Below are 25,890 nucleotides of genomic sequence, written 5' to 3' on the forward strand. Positions count from 1 at the left end.
TCAACATTCAGAAAACGAAGATCATGGCATCCGGTCCCATCACTTCATGGGAAATAGCTGGGGAAACAGTGGAAACAGTGGCTGACTTTAATTTTGGGGGCTTCAAAATCACTGTAGGTGGTGACTGCAGCCATGAAATTAAAAGACGCTTACTCCTTGGAAGGAAAGTTATGACCAACCTAGACAGCATATTCAAAAGCAGAGACATTACTTTGCCAACAAAGGTCCATCTAGTCAAGGCTATGGTTTTTCCTGTGGTCATGTATGGATATGAGAGTTGGACTGTGAAGAAGGCAGAGTGCCAAAGAATTGATGTTTTTGAACTGTGGTGTTGGAGAAGACTCTTGTGAGTCCCTTGGACTGCAAGGAGATCCAACCAGTCCATTCTGAAGGAGATCAGCCCTGGGATTTCTTTGGAAGGAATGATGCTAAAGCTGAAACTCCAGTACTTTGGCCACCTCATGTGAAGAGTTGACTCATTGGAAAAGACTCTGATGCTAGGAGAGATTGGGGGCAGGAGGAGAAGGGGACGACCAAGGATGAGATGGCTGGATGGCATCACGGACTTGATGGACGTGAGTCTGAGTGAACTCCGGGAGTTGGTGATGGACAGGGAGGGGCGTGCTGCAATTCATGGGATCGCAAAGAGTCAGACATGATTGAGCGACTGAACTGAACTGAACTTACTATTCTCAGTTCTCAAAACTGTTGTGAGGCAACAACCAGGTCCTACTGTACAGCTCAGGGAACTATATTCAATACCCTGATAAACCATAATGGAAAAGAATATGGAAGAGAATATATATATATATGTATAACTGAGTCAGTCTGTTGTATAGCAGAAATTAACACAACATTGTAAATCCACTATTCTTCAACAAAAATTTATCAAAAAAGAAATAAACTTCCCAAGTGGCACTAGTGGTAAAGAATCTTCTTGCCAATGCAGGAGATTCAAGAGACACAGGTTTGATCTCTGCATCAGGAAGATCCTCTGGAGGAAGGCATGACAACACACTCCAATGTTTTTGCCTGGAGAATCCCATGGACAGAGGAGCTTGGTGGGTTACGGTCCCCAGGGTCCCAAACAGTCAGACACGACTGAGCACACACACACACACCTGAGGCTCAACTGAGTTCAATTTGTGTTGAATTATACACTCCTTAATTTATACGTAAAACTGACGTGTGATGTGTAATAGCAACAGACGCCTGTGTGATATAGTCATTATTCACAGAGCTATGCTTCTGACAGAAGGAAAAACATTGTGTAAGTGTGTTTAAGACAAAGTCTCCAATAAATAATATTTGGACAGAACAACTCCATCGAAGAGGTGACTCAGCTATCAGTGAACTCATCTCTGCTATTTTTAGGGCTGGAAAAGGAGAGGCTGGTGGTGCTGAAGTTGTGTAACCAGTCACACAGGGCGGCTTCTCGAAAGTGGTGGCCTTGACCTCGGTGGCCTTTCACAGAGGAAGCAGAGCGGCAACCATGAGCATCTCGGCAGCTCTGTAGGGACCTGGTCTGAGGAGGAGAGGGAGACACAAATTGCCTTGTACCTCACCCTCGAGACCCCGGCGGCTACATTATCTCCCAATTCCCTTCCCAAAACTGGCTCTCTGTCTGATTTTTAGGGTGGCTGTCACAAGCCCTTGACAGCACACTCAGTCTTTGTGGAACTGAGCAAACGGGTTTGAACCGCCTTTAGCCAGACGCTGCCAGCCCTTCAACCTCCCACCCAGGAAGGTGGTGAGAGCAGGTGTGGGTGCTAAGTTGCTTCAGTCATGTCCAACTCTATTTGACCCCATGGACTGTAGCCCGCCAGGCTCCTCTGTCTGTGGGATTTCCCAGGCAAGAATACTGGAGTGGGTTCCCATGCCCTCCTCCAGGGATCTTCCCCACCCAGAGATCGAACCCTTGGCTCTTAGGTCTCCTACATTGGCAGGCAGGTTCTTTACCACCAGTTTCCCACCTGGGAAGCCGTGAGAACAGCTACCTGAGCCCAACTGTTGGCTGCCCCTTTCTGTCCCAGAACCTAACTGTTGTCCTTATCCTCTTAGGATATCATTACTGTTAAATTCAGCTGCCTTTCTCAAACCCATCAAAGAAAACCATCTTTTCATTACACCTGAAATTATTCATTGCTTCTGTGGCTGCCTCTCCTGAAGTATGAAGTCTCCCAGCGTGACCCAGAGCTGCTTTATCCACCTCGCTCAAGGTCACCTTCGTCACTGCAGGGCACAGAGACCTCGGCAGTAAAGGCCATAGGGAACCCAGCAGGGCTGGTCCACAGCTGGGAGGACTGACCGGTGCTAGGGCCCTTGCCTGAGTGAAACCAGTTAGGAGCTCAAATGAGCTTCGAGCTGCATCCAAGCACAGATTCGGACTGTGAGGCCAAGCAAGGACCAAGCACAGACTGTCTGCACCCCTGTGGTTATCTATGTGTGCCCTCTTTTTTACTAAATCCAAATTAGATCTTACAACACTGTTCATGTTAGCTTGTTTATATCATGTGTTAGAATCCAGGAAACACATATCATTTCTTTTCAGAAACAGAGGCAGGGCGTAGAGATAAGCATGCATTGTGATACAAACACATTTTTTAAAGTTTTTAACTCCTATTTGCTGTTCAGGCAGCTTAGCATTTAGTTTGTCTATAATTGGATATGTTTTTTAAGTTTTGACAGGAACTGTATTTTAAGCAGCAGGAGGCAAAAATAATTCAAATGTTAATATTCATCAAAATGTATCTAACAGCAGGAGACCCTTCACTCTGAACTCATTCTTTCTTTCAAAATCAACCACCCCCCTCAAGAGCTCTCACCTACCAGAAGCACAGAGAATCCCAAAATATGGTGCATCCCAGCCACACACTTTATCTTGCTTCGTTTTCTTTGGTTCATCGGGTCCTTCCTTCAGAACCAAAGGAATCCGTAGCAACAACTCTGTTCTTAGAACTGATCTTCTCCATTGGAAGAACTTCAATCTAGATGCTAAGAAGCTTCTTCTGATGCTCCCAAATCCTACCCTTCAATCTCTGCTATTAGGGACTGAGACCTGTAGCTTTTTCCAGTGTCCATTCTCTTTTGTTAAAGCAAATTATATTGGGAAGGGCCATGTACTATACTTATCCATACTGAAGTCTGAATGGCTTATCAAATTCAGTTTCTTTCTGTTGTAGAATTTAGGCAGAAGAGGGAGGAAGGAAAGCAGGAGAAGATTCTAACAAGGAAATTATGGATATGTTTATTAAGGGGAATGAATGGGCCAAAGGTGAACATGTCCCTATGCAAGTATTTTATAAACAAAAGAATCAATGTGCACACATGAATTCCCCGAAGATCCTGCTGAAATGCAGATTCAGATTGTGCCAGTCTGGGGTGCAGCCGGAAACTCTGCAATGCTAACACATTCTCTGATGATGTCAGTACTTCTGGTCCACAGCACTTTACGCAGCAAGAAAGCGGGAACTAGAATGGTGAGCAAGGTGTCAGCTCACTGGTTCTCCATCTTGGCTCAACAGAATCACCTGACGAGTTTCAACATTTTTTTTTAACTACTGGTGCCTGATCTCCACCCAATATCAATTAAATAAAAATCTAGGGATCACTCAAGTATTTATATTCCTGAAAGCTCCCCAAGCTATTCTGCTGAGCAGCCTGAGTTGAGAACCACTGTTAGCCGATAAGTTCACTGGACCCTCAGCTCATGAGGGCTAAAGGCATGATACCCCAGTCAAGGGCATCTTCCTCCCCAGTGGGAGCTTGCTACCACACAATGCCTGGCAAGCGATTCAGTCAGTTCAGTTCAGTTCAGTCACTCAGTTGTGTCTGACTCTTTGTGACCCCAGGGCCTGCAGCACACCAGGCCTCCCTGTCCATCACCAACTCCCAGAGTTGACTCAAACTCATGTCCATTGAGTCAGTGATGCCATCCAACCATCTCTTCCTCTGTTGTCCCCTTCTCCTCCCACCTTCAATCTTTCCCAGCATCAAGGCCTTTTCACAAGAGTCAGTTCTTCACATCAGGTGGCCAAAGTATTGGAGTTTCAGCTTCAGCATCTGTCCTTCCAACGAATCTTCAGGACTGATCTCCTTTAGGATGGACTGGTTGGATCTCCTTGCAGTCTAAGGGATTCTCAAGAGTCTTCTCCAACACCACAATTCAAAAGCATCAGTTCTTTGGTGCTCAGCTTTCTTTATAGTCCAACTCTCACATCCATACATGACTGATGGAAAAATCATAGCCTTGACTAGATGGACCTTTGTTGGCAAAGTAATGTCTCTGCTTTTGAATATGCTGTCTAGGTTGGTCACAACTTTCCTTCCAAGGAGTAAGCGTCTTTTAATTTCATGGCTGCAGTCACCACCTACAGTGATTTTGGAGCCCAAAAAGTTAAAGTCAGCCACTGTTTCCACTGTTTCCCCATCTATTTGCCATGAAGTGACGGGACCGGAAGCCATGATCTTCGTTTTCTGAATGTTGAGCTTTAAGCCAACTTTTTCACTTTCCTCCTTCACTTTCATCAAGAGGCTCTTTAGTTCTTCTTCACTTTCTGCCATAAGGGTGGTGTCATCTGCATATCTGAGGCTATTGATATTTCTCCCGGCAATCTTGATTCTAGTTTGTGCTTCATCCAGCCCAGTGTTTCTCATGATGTACTCTGCATATAAGTTAAATAAGCAGGGTGACAATATAAATAAGCAGGGTGACAAGCAGTTGGTACTCAATAGACATAAGTGTGTCCCATGAAAAAGTAAATGACCAACTGAATGCATGAATGACTGAAGACCTTTGAAGGCCAACAGTCTACAAAATGTCAAGGATTGAATTCTCATTGAAATGAAAATTGACAAGGCTGAAATTTAAAGACAGGAAGTTTTTTCCATGGCTCCTTCAAATACCCCAAACAGACACTCAATTGTCCGGCCACTCCTAAGGATGACTCTGCTGACAACTGGAGAAGTCCAAGCCATAAATATCACCTTTGCTTTATTCCAGTGTTTCCTAACCATCCACTAGTCATAACACACTTGCACAATTTTTTGCTCTCAGTGCTATTATTTACCTAGCTTTCTTCCTTAAATTGACTCACTTTTTTCACAAATGGATGTATTTTAAAGGGAAACTATAAATCACTATTTCAAATATATAGAAAAACAATCAATATCCCTCGACATAAATAGAAGTATCTGTCAAAATAAATACAGTGAGAGCAACTCAAGAAGGATGTTGCTGCCTGCCAACGCTTGCCTCTGCCAGATAAGAAGACGGATTAGCCAGGAATAGGATGATATTAAAGACAAGGGCGCTCTTCATGGAGACTTGTCGCTGGCATGGTAAGAAGGATCGAAGGAGTATTTTGCAAGGAGTCACAGTCAAATTCTGCAGTGCCATGTTAGTGAAGCCACCATGCACAAGCATCTCAAAGAATACCGACCTCGGCCAATGATATTCAAGTTGAGCCCAGGAATCCAAGGGCCACCAACTAGTGCTGAAGAGGCTCTGGGAGATAAAAGGAAGTATTTCCAAGATTTCAGTTTCTGGGGAATCCAGTCATCAATGTGATTTGTCTGTACATAACGTGGTTTGTTTTCCTACTTCTAAGAGGAACAATACAATCAACTGAGAAATTCAAAACAGGTTGGACCTTGCTATCAAAATCAGGGGAATTAGCTTTCTCTTTGAAGGCATATTTGTTGGCTTAAGGCCTTGGATAAGAAAAATTCACTAAATAAAATCATGCTGTTATTGAATGAATGGATCAGACAATGTAGCTCTCTAGTGAGGGGTGTCCCAGGGTGGGGGTTAAATTGTTATGTTCATACACTTGGATTTTGACAGGTTGACCCATTGACATTTTAGGGAATAAACCCACTAAATGATTCATTTTTATCTGCGGGTTGTTTTTCTTTTAAACAACACATGGAGAATGCGACACTTTGATTCTAATGCAGAGGCAAGAGAGAGAAGTTAGCAGGGAGGCCTCTGGGACCAGGCTGCCTGGTCTAAGTCCCTGCTCTGCGCTCTTTCCATCTGTGTGGCCTCAGGTGAAATACTCAACCTCTCCGTGCCTCATGCAGTCTCCTTGCTCAGAGGATGTGAGTGATAACAAGGGTACCACCACGTGAGGACATCACAGGAAGAGTAAAGAATCTGAAAAAGTCCTTTGCACAAAATAAGCACTCAACATGTGTTACCTTTTTCTTATTACCTTCGTATTGTTATTATTATGCCCCAAAATACACAGAACAATAGGTTATGCAATGAAATCTGTCTTCCACCCCTGTGCCTCCCTCTAGACACAAAACAGAATAAAAAAGCTTTTATCTATATTTATGCATTTATTATCAAGTATATTTTTCCTCTTCTATGCTCATGGGGGCTCACCCCACACTCTTTTCACCACATGGCCTTTTTCACTTAGCGTATCATGGGAAGGAATGATGCCTTGCAGGTCATTTCCCTTGTTCTTTGCTGGAATTGCAGTTTTGCATCGTGTGGCTGCACCGTTGCTGATGTAGGTCATCCCTCATGTGGGACAGAAGCCATTTCTGGGTTTTCACTTTTACAATCATGCTGCCATGAACACACTTATAAATTTGAATTTTATAAACATACAAGTATAGCATTAGGGTATATACATCCGGGGCTTTCCGGATAGCTCAGTTGGTAAAGAACCTGCCTGCAATGTGGGAGACCCCAGTTTGATTCCCAGGATGGGAAGATCCGCTGGAGAAAGGATAGGCTACCCACTCCAGTATTCTGGCCTGGAGAGTTCCATAGACTGTACAGTCCACAGGGTCGCAAAGAGTCAGACACTACTGAGCAACTTTCACTTCACTTCACTTCATACCGTTAGGATAGATTCTTTTTTTTAATTAATTAACTTATTTTAATTGGAGGCTAGTTACTTTACAGTATTGTAGTAGTTTTTGCCATACATTGACCTGAATCAGCCATGGGTGTACATGTGACCCCCATCCTGAGCCCCCCTCCCTTCTCCCTCCCCATCCCATCCCTCAGGGTCATCCCAGTACACCGGCCCTGAGTCCCCTGTCTCATGCATCAAACCTGGACTGGGGATCTATTTCACATATGGTAGTATACATGTTTCAGTGCTATTCTCTCAAATCATCCCACCCTCGCCTTCTCCCACAGAGTCCAAAAATCTGTTCTTTATCTCTGTATCTCTTTCACTGTCTCACATATAGGGTCATCTTTCTAAATTAGGATAGATTCTTACAGGTGGGATTTCTGGATCAAAAAGTCTGTGCATCTTTTATTCTGATAGAAATTGCCAATTTCTCTTCAAAAAGATTACACCCATTTGCATACCACCTACCAAGGTACACAGTGTATCTTTCTTCTCATATTCAGGAATATTTTAAATGCATAAGATAAAATCCATAGGATAATCAAGGAAAAGCAATTATACTGAAACAGTTATCAAAAGATGTAAAATACACTTTTGTGACAAGGTACTGTGTATCCTTCTTTATATATGTACTATATTAAAAAAAAAAAAATCTAGTGCCAGATAGGAGTGAGTAGAAAAGATATTTCAGCAAATCTACAACAGTTACAACCTGGTAGGAAAGTACATATTGGTAACAAACTCGCAGGTCCTGCTAGTAATATTGTGACTCACAGTCTACACCCACAATTGAAGGAAAGACTAATTTTGAGTTGACAGCTGGTGGGAAAAAAAAGATGTCATTTTTTTCCAAACAAGTGTTGGGCCCTGGGCAGAGTCAGCTCTTGGAGATTTATTCCAATGAGTGGCAGCTTCTCCTCCTCTTCTCCTCGGGTCAGCCCCAGGAATTCTTGCTTTTAGGGAGCTATAAAATTCATGTGTGGGAGCTAGCCTCAATCTAGCCTGAGACAGGCTTCATAGACCTTCTAAAGCATTGAGAGGAGAGAAAGAAGGCATGAGCAGGCAGAGACACTGCTAAAGGACCATCCAGAGGTGCTGCCTTGAGTGTGTCTTAGAGATAGTGACAGACCCACTTCTGCCGTCAGTATATCTGCTCCCCTACTGTACAGAGCTTTGGAGCACATTAAAGTAAGAGAACTTAAAGTCCTCTGAAAAACTTAAAGGCACTCTATGAACTTAGGGCGGGGAAGACAATGGCACCCCACTCCAGTACTCTTGCCTGGAAAATCCCATGGACAGAGGAGCCTGGTAGGCTGCAGTCCATGGGGTTGCTAAGAGTCAGACACGACTGAGTGACTTCACTTTCACTTTTCACTTTCATGCACTGGAGAAGGACATAACAACCCACTCCAGTGTTCTTGCCTGGAGAATCCCAGGGACGGGGGAGCCTGGTGGGCTGCGGTCTATGGGGTCACACAGAGTTGGACATGACTGAAGTGACTTAGCAGCAGCAGCAGCATAAACTTAGGGTGCTATGTTAGCCATTAGGAATTAATATTATGATTATCTCTTCTTATCTTTAGTGCAGGCTCCCCTTGTAGCTCAGCTGGTAAAGAATATGTCTGCAATGCAGAAGACCACAGTTCAATTTCTGGGTCGGGAAGATCCCCTGGAGAAGGGATAGGATATCCACTCCACCATTCCTGGGCTTCCCTGGTGGCTCAGATGATAAAGAATCCTCCTGCAATGCAGGAGACCTGAGTTTGATCTCTGGATTGGGAAGATTCCCTGGAGAAGGGCATGGCAACCGCCTCTAATACTCTTGCCTGGAGAATCCGCATGGACAGAGGGGATGACTAGACTGAACAACTAAGCACAGCACAGCACAGAATATTTGGTGGCCAGAACCTCCCTTACATCTGCCAATAGGAGTAACATTAGGGGGACTTCCCTGGTGATTCAGTGGTTAAGACTCCACACTCCCGACACAGGGGGCCCAGGTTTGAGCCCTGGTCGAGGAGCTAGGTCTTGCATGAACTAAGACCCACCACAGCCAAATAAATAAATAATTTTTAAAAAAATTTTTTTGAGAATGACATTAGGGCCAAAGGATGGAACTGAACAGCTTTGGAAACTAAAAAGCACAATGGTCCAGACATGGCTTGGACCTACATTCCTCTTACCTGGAGCATAGTCCATGCCATGCTAATTCACTTCAGTTGTGTCCAGCTCTTTGCAACCCCATGGACTGTGGCCCACCATGCTCCTCTTTCCACGGGATTCTCCAGGCAAGAATACTGGAGTGAGTTGCCATCTCCAGTGCATAGTCCAGTGACTAGCTTAACATGCTGCTGAAATCTCCTGGTGATAGTAGGAAGTGTCCAATCCACAGAGAACATTCTGTCACTGGAAAAACACATGACTCTGGAAATCTTCGGAGTATCGAAGAAAGATTTCCAACAATTTTCTGACTATTCATCTTTAAAAAAAAATTTTGAGTGCTAGAGAAATGTTAAATTTCATTAAGTTTTACTGCTAGACTTAAGATATACATAAATCTCTTTAATGTTGGTTTCAGTCAAAAGTGAGCTGAACATGATCGTTAAACCAGTGCATGTGGGAGAATGAATTGAGGAAAATTCAAATATGCGCCGTTGGAAACTTTCCAACATGACCACATCAGATGCAAGAAGGCGCAGAGCAAAATTCTTCAGACTCTAGTGGCCTGGGCGCTTTTCTGCTCAATTTCCATACAGATGAGCTTTGTTCTAGGACGATAAGGTTGCAGTTTGGGAGTCTATCTGGGAAGCTTGCTCCTGTCTCATTAGTCCCTAAGCACAGAGCAATTTCAGCTGATACTGTTACCAGCTCCTAGCTGGGTTATGTGGTTAAATGCCTTGAGAGAAAAGAGCAAGCCAGAATAAAGGGACAAATGCAACCTACGCTCTTGTTCTGAATGCCTATTGCTGTGAAATTACACTGGCGACTAATCACATGCCATGATGTACCATTAGCACAAACTCTCACTGCGTGAGATATTATTTGAGTCTGGAATTACCTGACATCTCACAGGGACACATTGTCTCCCTGGTACAATTCCTCTGCGGTCTTGGCTTATACGTGACTGTAACTAGACAGATGTATTTCTTGCTGTGGCTCAAACACATGCTAGTGCTTACCTGCTTTCTTGTGAAATAGAAAAAAAACAAAGCTCCCCCTACCGATGAGTGAGTTGCAAAACAACACCTCCTTCTGGGGAACTTTGACTCTAGGGACCTTTGCCGGCAAAGTGATGTCTCTGCTTTTTAATACACTGTCTGGGTATGTCTTAGCTTTCCTTCCAAGGAGCAAGTATCTTTTAATTTCATAGCCGAAATCACTGTCCACAGTGATTTTGAAGCCAAGAAAATAAAATCTGTCACTGCTTCCACTTTTCTCCCTTCTATTTGCCATAAAGTGATGGGACCTGATGCCATGATCTTAATTTTTTGAATGCTAAGTTTTAAGCCAGCTTTTTCACTCTCCTCTTTCACCTTCATCAGTAGGCTCTTTAGTTCCTCTTAGCTTTCTGCCATTAGAAGAGTGTCATCTGCATATGTGAGTATATTGATATATCTCCCAGCAGTCTTGGTTCCAGCTTGTGAGTCATCCAGCCCAGCATTTTGCATGATGTACTCTGCATAGAAGTTAAGTAAGCAGGGTGACAATATACAGCCTTGTCATACTTCTTTCCCTATTTGGAACCATTCCATTGTTCCAGATCCTGTTCTAACTATAGCTTCTTGATCCCTAGATAGATTTCTCAGGAGACAAGTAAGGTCGTCTGGTCCCATCTCTTAATTCTTCAGTTTATTGTGATCCACAAAGTCAAAGACTTTAGCATAATCAATTAAGCAGAAGTAGATATTTTTCTGGAAATCTCTTGCTGTCTCCATGATCCATCAAATGTTGGCAATTTGATCCCTGGCTCCTCTGCCTCTTCAAAACCCAGTTTGTACATCTGGAAGTTCTAAGTTCACGTACAAGCTAGGGCTTGAAGGATTTTGAGCACAACCTTGCTAGCATGTGAAATGAGTGCAATTGTGTAGTAATTGGAACATTCTTTGGCAGTGCCTTTTAGGATTGGAATGAAAATTGACCTTTTCCAGTTCTCTGGCCACTGCTGAGTTTTGCAAAGTTGCTGACATATTAAGTGTAGCACATTAACAGCATCATCTTTTAGGATTTTAACTACTCACCTCGAATTCCATCACCTCCTCTAGCTTTGCTCATAGTGATGCTTCCTAAGGTCCACTTGAATTCACACTCCAAGATGTCCAGCTCTAGGTGATTGATCACACCATCATGGTTATCCAGGTCATTAATATCATTTTTGTATGGTTCTTCTTTCGTGCCACCTCTTCTTAATCTCTTGTGCTTCTGTTAGGTCCTTGCCATTTCTGTCCTTTATTGTGCCCATCCTTGCATGAAATGTTCCCTTGTTTTCTCCAATTTTCCTGAAGAGATCTCTAGTCTTTCCCATTCTATTGTTTTCCTCTATTTCTTTGCATTGTTCATTTTAAAAGACCTTCTTATCTCTCCTTTGTATTTTCTGGAACTCTGCATTCATTTGGGTATATCTTTCTCTCTCTCCCTTGCCTTTTGCTTCTCTTCTTTTCTTAGCCATTTTTAAGGCCTCCTCAGACAACACTTTGCCTTGCATTTCTTTTTCTTGGGGCTGGTTTTGGTCACCACCTCCTGAACAGTTTTATGAACCTGTGTCCATAGTTTTTCAGGCACATTGTCTATCAGATCTAATCCCTTGAGTCTACTTTTCACCTCTACTGTATAATCATAAGGGATTTGATTTAGGTCATACCTGAATGGCCTAGTGGTTTTCTCTACTTTCAGTTTAAGCCAGAATTTTGCAATAAGCAGCTGATGATCTGAGCCACAGTCAACTCCAGGTCTTGTTTTTGCTGACTGTATAGAGCTCTATCTTTGACTGCAAATAACATAACCAATCTGATTTTGGTATTAACCATCTGGTGATGTCCATGTGTAGAGTCGTGTCTTGAGTTGTTGCAGAAGCATGTTTGCTAGGATGTTCTCTTGACAAAACTCTATTATCCTTTGCCATGTTTCATTTTGTATTCCAAGGCCAAACTTGGTTCTTCTGAGTATCTCTTGACTTCCTACTTTTATATCCCAATTTCCTATGATGAAAGGACTCTTTTTTAAGACATTTTTTTAGTGTTACTTCTAGAAGCTGTTGTAGGCCTTCATGGTCAGCTTGGTCAGCTTCAGCTTCTTTGGCATCAGTGGTTGGGGCATAGACCCAGAATACTGTGATGTTGGGATGGTTTGCCTTGGAAATGAATCAAAATCATTCTGTCATTTTTGAGGCTGCACCCAAGGACTGCATTTTGGACTCTTTTGTTGACTATAAGGGTTAGTCCAGTTCTTCTATGAGATTCTTGTCTGCGTAGTAGATGCAATGGTCATCTGAATTAAATTTACCCACTCCCATCCATTTTAATTCATTGATTCTTAAGATGTCAGTGTTCAGTCTTGCCATCTCCTGCTTGACCACATCCAATTTATCTTGATTCATGGACCTAACAATCCAAGTTCTATACAACATTGTTCTTTACAGCATTGGACTTTACTTTCATTGCCAGACACATCCACAACTGGGCATCACTTCCTCTTCAGCCACGCTGCTTCATTCTTTCTGGAGCTGTTAGTAATTTCTCTTCACTCTTCACCAGTAGCATATTGGACACCTTCCAACCGGGGGGGCTCATCTTCCATAGTCATATCTTTTTGCCTTTTCATACTGTTCATGAGGTTCTCCAGGCAAGAATGCTGGAGTGGATTGCCATTTCCTCCTCCAGTGGACCACGATTTGTCAGAATGGTCCTATGACTATCTGTCTTGGGTGGCCCTGCACAGCATGGTTCATAGCTTCATTGAATTACACAATCCCTTCTCCATGACAAGACTGTGATCCATGCAGGCAAATTCTTTCTGTAAAAGATAGTAAATATTTTAAGATTTGTAGGCTTCTGACACAACTACTTAAATCTGCTGTTACAGTGTGAAAACAGCCATACACAACCCATAAGCAAAAGAACATGATTATGTTCCCATAAAACTTTATTTAGAAAAACAAGTGGTGGGCTGAATGTGGCTCAGGACTCATATTTTGTGACTTTTGACATAGATGATAAAAGAAGGTAACTGCTGCTGCTGCTGCTGTGATGGCAGCCCACCAGGCTCCCCCTTCCCGGCGATTCTCCAGGCAAGAATACTGGAGTGGGTTGCCATTTCCTTGTCCAGTGCATGAAAGTGAAAATTGAAAGTGAAGTCGCTTAGTCGTGTCTGACTTTTAGCAACCCCAGGGACTGCAGCTTATCAGGCTTCTCCATCCATGGGATTTTCCAGGCAAGAATACTGGAGTGGAGTGCCATTGCCTTCTCCCAAAAGAAGGTAAAGCAGATGATAAAAGCAGAAGTGCGAGGTCATCCATAGGGTGCTTCCTGGCTCATATCCCTTCCTTCCTCCCTTTTACCCTCATAGCAATAAACAGTTACCATTTTGTCATTTGCCTGTTAAAGATGAGGAAAATTTCAGTTTCTGGAAACTATGAATATTGCCAAGACCAAATAGCCTGGTTCAGAACCAGATCTGTCTGATTTAATGCCTCTTTTCCTTTCCCTACTCTGAGCTGACACCTGCAGACACATCCACTTGTACAACCCAGCAAGGAAAATCCAATGGTCCCAGAGCAGGTAGAGTCCAGACTGGGAGGTCAGGGTGGCCGTGCCAGAACTGAGTTCAGTCTCAAAGGTCTCAGAAGCTTCTCTGAAAATGTTAAAGCAATTCAGATATGGTTGCTGCCAGGCCCACCACCAGCTTCCACGGTGAGACCCGCCCAAGCATCAGACATGCCTTTAATGGCAGTACCTCAGATATAATGGGGTCAGAAGGTTTTGTGAAAATTTGTAAGTCCCTTGTCCTTACTAAGCCAAGAGGGCAGACAAACCAATCTTATGGGAAATGCACAGTGTAAACAGGCAAACTGGCAATTATTAAATTTCTTTTCTGAGAGCTAATCTAGTATTTTTGGGGCTCCAAACTCACTGCAGATGGTAACTGCAACCATGAAAATTAAAAGACACTTGCTCCTTGGAAAAAAAGCTATGACAAACCAAGACAGCATATTAAAAAACAGAAACGTTACTTTGCTTACAAAAGTCCATATAGTGAAAGCTGTGATGTTTCCAGTAGTCATGTATAGATTTGAAAGTTGGACCATAAAGAAGGCTGAGTGCCAGAGAGAATTGATGCTTTTGAATTATGGTGTTAAAGACTCTTGAGAGTCCCCGCCTTGGACTGCAAGGAGGTCAAACCAGTCAATCCTAAAGGAAATCAGTCCTGAATATTCATTGGAAGGACTGATGCTGAAGCTGAAGCTCCAATACTTTGGCCACCTGATGCAAAGAACTGACTCATTGGGAAAGATCCTGGTGCTGGAAAAAGATAGAAGGCAGGAGGAGAAGGGGACAGCAGAGGACGAGATGGCTGAATGGCATCATCAACTCGGTGGACATGAGTTTGAGCAAACTCTGGGGGATGGTGAAGGGCAGGGAAGCCTGGTGTGCAGCATGCAGTCCATGGGGTCACAAAGAGTCAGACATGACTCAGTGACTGTACACCAACAACAGTCTAGTACTGGGGCTCTCCAGGTGGCACTAGTGGTAAAGAAGCCACCTGCCAATGCAGGAGATGTAAGAGGTGAGGGTTAGAGCCCTGGGTTGGGAAGATCCCATAGAGTAGGAAATGGCAACCCACTCCAATTCTTGCCGGGAAAATTCCCTTGGACAGAGGAGCCTGGTGGGCTACAGTCCATGGGGTCGCGAAGGGTCAGACACAAGCATCTCAGCAATCTAGCGTTGCTTTCTGACTATGCATTCAAGTATTCAGAAACTAAGACTTAGATAACTAATTACTGGATGTATTTTTTTCCCTGCACTCATCTCGTAAAGAAAAAATGAGCCATTATCAGAAATTTCTTCCAGAAATAACTTGTAGAGATGCCCTGAGGTCATTTTGGATTCAACCCAATCTTCCAACTTTCTCTGCTATGTTACTCTTAATGGTGACTCTGAATCAGCCTGACCCTGAATCATCAATGTTCACTAAACAGCTAGTAGTTTCTAAAGGAAAATAGACTAATGTATTTTTGGACAATGTTACAGAATTCAAACCAAAACAAGCTTCTGGCTTAGCCTTGGATTCCCAAGTATTAAATCTACAGAGACTCTACTTCCTCCCAAACATCCATGTTAACGGATATTTTAGAAAATTCCAGTATAATCCAAGGCCACTTTAATTTATTCCTGTACACAGACAATTTTATGGATGACAGCATTGTAGTTCAGATCAATAAATGATTCAATTTGGGCTATAAAATTATAAACAGAACCCTTGCAAAAAGTTGCTCATCTTTTCTTGCTATAAACCATTTGACTTTTAGCCAGAAAATATATGACCAAACAAAAACAACCATTTGCCTTCCTTAATACACAGTCTCAGCATAGACTATTATACAAGGAGTTAGCATTAGTCATCAAATTAATTGTAAAGACAACAAATTAAAGTTCCTCTATTGTCATCCATTCCCACCTTCAGAGGTAAAGCTGACCTCAGACAATACATGGTCTTTCTTCTTGCTATAAAAGTGGTCTCAGAGTCTGTGGCTTCTCAGAAACAAACTCTGTTGTCAGAATTCTCCAGTTCCTCCCTCTGCCCCAAACCCACCTCACTGCAAGCCATTTCCTCCAGAACAAGGACTTAGAGCCAAAGACCTCAGCCCAGACCTCAGGAGACAATTGTGAATGAGAAACCTGGAGAAATGGGTCAACTGCTTAGGCAGCAAACACAAAAGGGCAGAAAATCCTGATATTATTTTTCCTCTCAGTTCAGTTCAGTTCAGTCGCTCAGTCGTGTCCAACTCTTTGCAATCCCATGAATCGCAGCACGCCAGGCCTCCCTGTCCACCACCAACTCCCGGAGTTCACTCAGACTCACGTCCATCGAGTCCGTGATGCCATCCAACCATCTCATCCTCTGTCATCCCCTTCTCCTCCTGCCCTCAGTCATTCCCAGCATCAGAGTCTTTTCCAATGAGTCAACTCTTCGCATGAGGTGGCCAAAGTACTGGAGTTTCAGCTTTAGCATCATTCCTTCCAAAGAAATCCCAGGGTTGATCTCCTTCAAAATGGACTGGTTGGATCTCCTTGAAGTCCAAGGGACTCACAAGAGTCTTCTCCAACACCATAGTTCAAAAACATCAATCCTTCGGAACTCTGACTTCTTCACAGTCCAACTCTCACATCCATACATGACCACAGGAAAAACCATAGCCTTGACTAGATGGACCTTAGTCAGCAAAGTAACGTCTCTGCTTTTGAATATACTATCTAGGTTGGTCATAACTTTTCTTCCAAGGAGTAAGCGTCTTTTAATTTCATGGCTGCAGTCACCATCTGCAGTGATTTTGGAGCCCAAAAAAATAAAGTCTGACACTGTTTCCACTGTTTCCCCATCTATTTCCCATGAAGTGATGGGACCAGATTCCATAATCTTCATTTTCTGAATGTTGAGCTTTAAGCCAACTTTTTCACTCTCTTCTTTCACTTTCATCAAGAGGCTTTTTAGTTCCTCTTCACTTTCTGCCATAAGGGTGCTGTCATCTGCATACCTGAGGTTATTGATATTTCTCCTGGCAATCTTGATTCCAGCTTGTGTTTCTTCCAGTCCAGCGTTTCTCATGATGTACTCTGCATAGAAGTTAAATAAGCAGGGTGACGATATACAGCCTTGACATACTCCTTTTCCTATTTGGAACCAGTCTGTCGTACCATGTCCAGTTCCAACTGTTGCTTCCTGACCTGCATACAGATTTCTCAAGAGGCAGGTCAGGGGGTCTGGTATTCCCATCTCTTTCAGAATTTTCCACTGTTCAATTTCTATCCAACAAGCTACTCTACCGATGGTAGAAATTTGACATTGTCTTGCTCAAGTTGCGCCCCCACCCTCCTGCCTCCACCCTCAAGCTTCAAAAGACTAGCACAGAATCAAGAAGAGGGGGTGGGGTCCTAGAGCTCATGTCTCATCACCTCTCCACCTTAGAACCAACAGCTGCAGCCTCACTCCCATGGGCCTCAGTCATCCCTGCTCGTATATTCTCTCTGAACCCTGGATCCTCACTGTCCTCACCCCTGGACTTCACTAATCTCAGCCTCCCAAGATTATTCCGCTGCTTTCTGCTCTGCGCTGTGCATCACAGAGCACAGAGGGGGGCCACCCCAGGTCCCTCAGCTAAGACACCCCACAGAGCTGCTTCTGGTCCTCAGCTACTGTCCTAGGATGAGTCCCAGACCTCTCTGAGGTTCAACATTCCAGTGCATCCCCTTCCCAGTCCAGGAACCCAGCTCAGAAGAGAGAGGTAGCACTCAGGGTCCCCTCTGAGGGCCTCAGGAGGGCTAGTCCATGAATTTTCCATTCAGCTCACCTCAGAATGGGGCCTTTTAATCTCTTTTACATAGAAACAAACCAAGCTTAGCAAATAATCTTCCAAATCAACTGTTTACAGTTTCAACCTCAGCTTTGAAACCCAAAAGATTGTATTCCTCTTGATATTCCTACTCCACCAACCCTACCTAAGGATGCTCTTGTCTCAAAAATTCAGGGAAGTTTAGAGGTAACCAAACATACTTAGGGAAGAGGAAGAAGTTACTTTTAAGATAGTATCCCTTGAAAGAACTGAATCTAAATAGCTCAAGAAAAGTCAAGGGGAAAAAAAACAACGCGGAATCTGAGAGGATCTTCCAAAGATGGGCTTATATTAATGGTGAATGCAGGTGATTTGGGTATTTGCCAATAATTATGACCAGTGGAGACAGGACGTTATCCTCTCTAGAGCCAGGAACTGAAGGAAGACCTAGATTCTAGAACACAGCCATGTTCAGTGCCCAATATACAATGACTGGTCCAAATTTTGAATGGAATGAGGAATTATTTTTCAATGAATATGATGTTCCCGTTATACAAATGAATAAATTCTAGACCTCTGTCATGTAACAGTCAACAATACAGTATTATATACTATAAAATATGTTCAGAGGATAGGTTTCATGGTAAATGTTCTTACCAAAAAAAAAAAGAGCACAAGGACATTCTTAGAGGTAATGGGGATGTCGAGTACCTCGGTTGTGGAGATGGTGTCGTGAGTATATACACATGTCCAAACTCAGCAAGAGGCACACATTGAATGTATGGGGTATTTTGTGTATCAGTTATACCTCAGTAAAGCTAAAACCTTTTAAATGAAAAAAGTTTAAACAAATTTCAAGGTGACTTCTGCCCCAAGCACATTTATTTTAATACATTAGTATTACAATTCAGGTCGTTCCAGCTACTGATGGCCCTTTGCCACTCAACAAATGGAAACCCAGACTCATGGAACTGGTCAATTTGCTCTTAAAAACATCATGCAGATGTCATGTAACACTATTACAAACTATAGTGTTTTGTCTCATAAAAGAGCACAACTCCTGAAAATGTCTCAGGGTACCTTGGAACTGAGACATCTCCAAGCTGGAATACGCACCTAACCCAGTGATTCCCAGCCAAGTGGATACTGTGGACCAGGAAACCATCTGGGATCTTGGTTGCAGACCTCAAAAACAAAGGAGGGAGAGTGGGATGAGAAGAGAGGAGCCTCATGGAACTCCGCATCCCTGGGCAGCCTACAAGGCAGAGAGGAGGAAGGCAGGGATTAGCCACCCGGTGGTGGGGGACTATCTCCCATCATGGACCAAAACAAAAGGCTGATCAGTTGAAGACTGAGATGGAAAAAATTAAAACATGAAATCACTTAGAGACAAATTAAGTGAGTACATAATTGATTTCTGAGGGGCAAGACTCTCAGTGGGAAAAATGGAGGTGCTGGACTGCATAGAATTTAAACTCTTCATTGTAACCTGTAGGGTTAAGAAGACCCTTGTTTGCAATCCTGTATTTACTTGTTAGATTGATATCTGTCCCCCCAATTAGGCTGTAAGTTACATGTGGGCAGGGATGTCACCCCTGTATTCCCATCCTTGGAAAGGTCCTTGATATATGAAAATGAAAAGTGAAAGTGGCTCTGTCATGTCCAACTCTTTGCCACCCCATGGACTGTCCATGGAATTCTCTAGGCCAGAATACTGGAGTGGTTAGCCATTCCCTTCTCCAGGGAATCTTCCCAACCCAGGGATCAAACCCAGCTCTCCTGAATCGCAGGTGAATTCTTTACCTTGTGAGCCACCAGGGAAGCCCAAGAATACTGGAGTGGGTAGCCTATCCCTCCTCCAGCGGATCTTCCAGACCCAGGAATCAAACCGGGGTCTCCTGCCTTGAAGGTTACCAGCTGAGCTACCAGGGAAGGCCTGGTATATATTAGACTCAATATTTGTTGAGTAAATAAATGAGGTTGATATTGTGGCCAGTGTTTGGGTCTTGGGTTTAACACTCGTAATCGTAAAGGAGGCAAGCCTCTATCGGCCCAAAGCTGGGAGCTGGGAATGAGTTGTACATAAAGCAACAGGCTTCCTCACTTGCGACATGAGAAATAGAACCTTCTGGCCATCAGTCCAGGGAAGCTTAATGTGAGTCTTGACTCCAAGTGAGCCCCACTGACCCACAGCGGTCCCTCAACTTAAAATGGAGATGGTCCTGGGTAGCACCAAATTTGCTAACACTTTGAGAACCTGGAACAGGCTGGGGTGAGGGAGCTTGGAAAAGAGGATACCAGGAGAGGATAGAAACCTCCATGGACACACACCTGCTCTGTCACCTCTCCAAGGGCTGGTCCAGAAAGCAGGTTGACATAGCCCTGGGTGAGGGACTGTCCACGTAAGACAGTTGTGTCTCTTAGCATCTTCTCATGCCCGTGCTCTGGATTTATGACCTAATAATGCACCTTGTGTTTTGCAGAACGCTGAGGCGAGCTACGACTTCAGCAGCAATGATCCCTATCCGTATCCTAGATACACAGATGACTGGTTTAACAGGTAAACTGGGCCTCTGGGTATGTCTGGGACATCAGGAGTGGGGTTTTAGTTCACTCTCTTCTGTGTTTTAAGGCTTGAATATCACCAGAAAAATAATCTCAGTGCTCCACAAAATTATACCGTGACTTTTTCCTTTATTGTGGCTATATTTTTTAAATTCTCGAATTTTTTTAATATGGCGACATTCTAGAAATTTCTTTCAACCATATTGTTCAGTTGAATAGGAATTACTTGCCACCTTATTAAAGATAAAATAGGAGTAATAAGAAATCCTTTCTAACACACCACAAGGTGAATGTAAACATATGAGTTTCACTTGATCTCTTGAAACTGTTGCAGAGAACATTTTTGCCCCTCGGTCTGTGTCTGTATGTTTTTGGAAAGTGTTTTTGCTGTGACCTCATAACAGCTCATGTAGTCCCTTTTGACAAAACAGTACATGTAACTGGCATAGGTTGGAAGTATTTTTTACTAAGGCATAATTAGTGTCAGGTATACAACATAACAGGGCTTCCCTGCTGGCTCAGTGGTAAAGAATCTGCCTGCAATGCAGGAAACCCGTGTTCTGTCCCTGAGTCGGGAAGCTCCCCTGGAGGAGGAAGTGGCAACTCACTCCAGTATTCTTGCCGGGACAATCTCATGGACAGAGGAGTGGCAGGCTACAGTCCCTGAGGTCGCAAAGAATCGGACACGTGCATACAACATAATGATTCCATATTTGTATATACTGCAAAATGATCACCACTATAAGTTCGTTAACATCTGACACCACCCATAGTCACATAAAAAATTTTTTTCTTGTGATGAAGATTTACTGTCTTAGCAGTTTTCAAATACACAATACAGTATTGTTAATTCTAGGTCTGATGCTTTGCTTGATATACTATTATGCAACACTGCCCAATGGTAGTATGGCTTTTCTTCAACCTGTTTTGCTACTAAACATGAAAACATAGGCTCTTTCTTCTCCAAGTAAAATTCATGCCTAATTTCTCACAGGTAAGAAATATCAAGAAATTGAGACAAGTGGCTTGTCAATCAATATCAATTAAGTCTGAAACCTAATACTTCCCCATTATTGATGTTTTTGAGTGAACTTGGTAGACCATATGAACTTCAATTAATGACTGAAGCTCACTTTAATCACTTCTGCTTCTTTATTCACTTTACTTATCTCTTCTACTTCTCATGACAAACTTATGGTAATTGAAATAAATACTGTCCTCCTCAGTTTAGTGATAAGGAAACAGGCTCAGAAAGATTGCCTGACTTACCTAGTCAAACAACCAGTAAATCTCAAAGCCAACACTGGAACCCAAGCTCTGTGTCTGAGTCCAAGTTGTACCATTATTTTATAAGCATCGTTTTTATTATAAAAGACAGAAGTGTATTATAAAAGAACAAAGAATGGCCAGGGACAGGTCCTGAGTGGACCAGGTAGATTAGACTGTGTTCCTACAATTATTGAATTGACCAGAGACTGTCTGGGGCATAGACAAAGCACACAGGGCTTGGTAATTACAGAAAAGGCAGAAAAGAGTAAAGGGTCCAATTTGGAACATTTTAAAAAGATCATTGCTAATATGCAAAAGCATAGTCCCCACTCTCTATTAACCTTACTTGCAGTTTAAAGTCATCATGCAGAATTGGTAAGTGTGTGTTTAGGATTGGTAAAAGTGTATGAGCTTGAAAGTGTTAGCCACTCAATCATGTCCGACTCTTTGTGACCCCGTAGACTATAGCCCACCAGGCTCCTCAGTCCATGGGACTCTCTAGGCAAGAATACTGGAATGAGTAGCCATGCCGTCTCCAAGGGATCTTCCTGACCCAGGGATCAACGGGACCCAGAAATCGAGTCCACATTGCAGGCAGACTCTTTACCATCTGAACTATTAGGGAGGATATATTAAAAAGGTTGGAGAACTTTTGATTTGAAGTGTCTCTTACTCCCTGTGATTTACAACCCTAGATCCTTGCTAATAAACCACTTTCAGACACAGGGATGTGAAGTCACCAAATAGAAGTCACTAAACCACAGACAAGACATTATTATAAATGGTGCCTGGAACCTTATTCTAAGAAGGACCATGAGCGTGGGCCTGGTTTCTGCACTGTCAGTCACCAGCTGTCCACAAGCCATCAGAAAAGGCAGTAGCTATATAGGACAGGGAATTCTGCTCAATGTTATGTGGCAGCTTGGACAGGAGGGGAGTTTGAGGGAGAATGGATACATGTATGAGAGTGGCTAACTTGCTCTACTGTGCACCTGAAACTATCATAACGTTTTTAATGGGCTATACTCCAATATAAAATAAGAAGTTAAAGAAAACAAAGAGCAGTAGCATTACATGTGCCAGCTATTGCCTCCCCTTCTACAGCTGCTGCTGCTGCTAAGTCGCTTCAGTCCTGTCTGACTCTGTGCGACCCCACAGTCGGCAGCCCACCAAGTTCCCCCGTCCCTGGGATTCTCCAAGCAAGAACGCTGGAGTGGGTTGCCATTTCCTTCTCCAATGCATGAAAGTGAAAAGTGAAAGTGAAGTCACTCAGTCGTGTCCGACTGTTAGTGACCCCGTGGTCTGTAGCCTACCAGGCTCCTCCCTCCCTGGGATTTTCCAGGCAAGAATACCGGAGTGGGTTGCCATTGCCTTCTCCACCTCTACAGCTAGTAGATACTATATTCATCTCGATGGATTGATCCAAGCACAAAAACATAAACAACAGAATGGTTTCCCCCCCAACTCATTTTCTGAACCTGAACACGACCAGCCCCCAAGTAAGTCTTCCCGTGTAATGAGCTATAAGAATATTCTTTAAACAAAAACAAAAGCAAAGTGGAGGTGTCCTCTATCTTAAATAATTTCATGTGCAAACTTGTTCTTGAAAGTTCCATTTTAAATGGGCTAAAGTCCTCCAGGACTAATGAGTGCTTAGGGTAATGAAATTCTTCATTGCCAGCAGTGAAATCCCCAAGTGTCCAATTGCCTCAGACACAGTCATCGTGAGTCAGGCAAGGATGATCCTTGCCTGCTAAGGCACCGATGACTCAAGACACAGTGGACACTCTGACTAGTAAATGAGATTTTTCACAATTATCAAGTGATTTTCAAAAATCCTCATCCATCATGGCTTGTTATTACAAAGCCTGGATGGTACCACAGATCAGATCATGGTCTTTGCTTACTGGTTTACAAAACCAGTTTAAAAAATTAATTAAAAATAATAAATAAAAACTACTATTGCAAGTGATTATGGGAGGAAGGCAATTCAAAGTTCAGGCCCATAGCACTGGGAGGTTCTGTGGTCCAAACAGTAGGGTGCTGGAATCCTGGAGGTGATTCCTGCTTGGCAGAAGGAGAATGTGAATATATCATCCTTCCCAGGAGTATAGGATAAGTTCATTAAAAAAGTCACCCTTGGGAGAAATGTTATGCCTAGTATTTCCTTCAGTATAGCTAGGGGCCTGGGGAAGAGGGAAACAGAGTAAGGGGGATTAGAGAAAATAAAACTAGCCATGAGTTAATAATCATAGAAGCTGGATGATGATATTTACAAGAGATTTCACTCTAGTTTTGTGTATTCTGATGTTTCCTATAGCAAGAAGTAGATTTTAAAGGCAAAGGGCACAGGGACTTCCCTGGTTGTCCAGCAGCTAAGACTCTGCACTCCTAATGCAGGGGGCCCAGGGCTTGCCCTGGCGAGGGAACCAGATCCCACTGCTGCTACTAAGACTCAGCACAGCCAAATAAATAAAAAACATTAAAAATAGTAATAAAGTTTTAAAATTAAGTCACAGGGCATAAAAAGAGATAAAGAGAACTGGGGCTTTAGTGTGGTGCTCATGAAGCTATTAGTTTTGGTGGATAAGCTTCTGAGGAGCCTGCAATGTCCCGTGAGAAGGCCAGAGAAGCCTGAATCACTGAGTGCTAAGTATACCCAAGGTTGAAACAACGCAAGGAAGCATAACGCCTGTTAAGCAGTCACTTGGGCTTCCCTGGTGGCTCAGACAGTAAAGAATCTGCCTGAAATGTAGGAGACCTGGGTTCAATCCCTGGTTTGGAAAGATCCCCTGGAAGAGGGCATGGCAACCCACTCCAGTATTCTTGTCTGGAGAATCCCATGGACCGACGAGCCTGGTGGGCTACAGTCCTTAGGCCTGCACAGAGTCAGACACGACTGAATGACTAACACCCACATGTGTTTAAGGCACTGTGTTCATGTTTTGTGTGTATTAATTCTCAACCTAACCTCCTGAAATAAGTGTGGACATTATAATCCCCATTTTGGAAACTGAAGCACAGCAAGATTAAGTCATGTGTGCAAGGTCACACAACTGGTGAGACAGGAGACAGGACTTGCCACCAGTGAGGGGGATGGTTACAAGCACTGCCTCATAGTAAAGGAGAGTGTGGAGAAATGCAAAACTCTTGTCATCTCTGCCTGGGGAAATGGGGACAGGCCTCCTTGAAGAGGTGGCTTTTGGTCCCGGATCTAAACGAAGGTACTAGGCAGACTTTGGAGGAGGGGTGAGTGCATTCTGGGGTGAATAGGGTATTAACAGAAATTAGGCAAAGAAGCAGAGGCAAGGGGTACAGATGTGTTCAGTAGCTGGATAACTGGTCCGGGAGTTAGAGGCTGGCGCACAGGTCAGCAATCCGAGAAGCCTCTGTGGAGGAGGCAGGCATGAGAGGTTTGGACAATTGGTTTGCTAGGAGAAGAGAAGAGCTCTTGTGGTTGCATGGGGTGGGCACAGAAAAGACCCTCCAGGCATGCTGCTGCCTGAGGTTCTGAGAGCTTTGAGCCCTTGTCTCTGGCCAGAGCAATGTTTCCTGTCCAGGAGGCATGAGCCTCTGGTCAGCTGTGCAGCCCGGAGGCCTGCCAGTTTCTTCAGGCATTCTCTTCTGGGCCTGGAGAAGGAAATGGCAACCCAGTCCAGTATTCTTGCCTGGAGAATCCCATGGACAGAGGAGCCTGATGGGGCATGGTGCATGGGGTCGCAAAGAGTCAGAAGCAACTGAGTGACTATCACTCACTCACTCGCTGTCTTCTGGGCATGGGCATAAAACCCAACACCCCATCTTTGCTCTGCAGACTCGGGCTCTTGGATAAGACAGTTTCAGCATCAAAACGCCCACAAAGGGCTGACAGGTACTGACCGGCAATGGGCTTGCTGCTGCTGTCGCAGCTCCAGCCAAACCCCCTGGCCACAGAGGCTGGTCAGAACTCCGAGGCAGTAGCTGCCCAGGAAAGCTCATGCTCTCCATCACGGTCTCCTCACCACCGTGGAAAGTAAAGGAGAGGGTGGGACGAATGGAGAGAGTAGCATGGAAACATATACATTACCACGTGTAAAATAGATAGCCAGTGGGAATTTACAGCCAAGGACTTTTTCTGAAGGCAAACTTCATACATGTGCAGGACAGCTTTTAGAGGAGATGTGTATTAGAACCCCTTGCCCTGCGCTTAATTTGATATTGTTGGTTTCTTCCTTTTTCAGCAGAGAAAGTGTATTTATTCTACTGCAAACCATTTAATAATTACATGTGGCATCTGCGCTCCAGGGATGTATTTGAAACACAGTTGAGGAATTTGGAAAAGGAGTATAATTTCTTCCTCGCTTGCAGTCAGAGAAATACAGACTTGGGCCAAGCAAAATAATAATAGTAGCCACAGCAGCAACAATGACCCGAACCGCAAGAAGGCAGAAATAACACATATTTAATAAGCCTCCATAATACGCAACCCAGCTACAGCTGATTGGTCAGGATCCAGCATCACATTTTTTTCTTGCTGGCATTCCATAAATATTGATTGACTGGTTGATGGATGGGTGGCACACCTTCTCAGCCGGGCCAAGATGTTGAGTGGCCTTGACATCTGTCCATTTGAGGGCTGCCAGCTTCTCCCTAGGC

At 43.6% G+C, this 25,890-nt stretch overlaps 1 protein-coding gene across 2 annotated transcripts in view; it reads left to right on the forward strand.

Moving 5' to 3' along the window:
* Positions 1 to 25,890, forward strand: part of PCSK2 (proprotein convertase subtilisin/kexin type 2) — a 233,311-nt gene that overhangs the window by 162,745 nt on the left and 44,676 nt on the right. For both annotated transcript variants that reach the window (XM_068987288.1, XM_068987289.1), the window contains one exon: positions 19,905 to 19,981. In XM_068987288.1, coding sequence (XP_068843389.1) covers positions 19,905 to 19,981 — 77 coding nt within the window. The remainder of the gene's footprint in view (positions 1 to 19,904; positions 19,982 to 25,890) is intronic.

This window comes from Capricornis sumatraensis, chromosome 15 (assembly GCF_032405125.1).
Source record: "Capricornis sumatraensis isolate serow.1 chromosome 15, serow.2, whole genome shotgun sequence".
In the NCBI taxonomy this organism is placed as follows: Eukaryota; Metazoa; Chordata; class Mammalia; order Artiodactyla; family Bovidae; genus Capricornis; species Capricornis sumatraensis.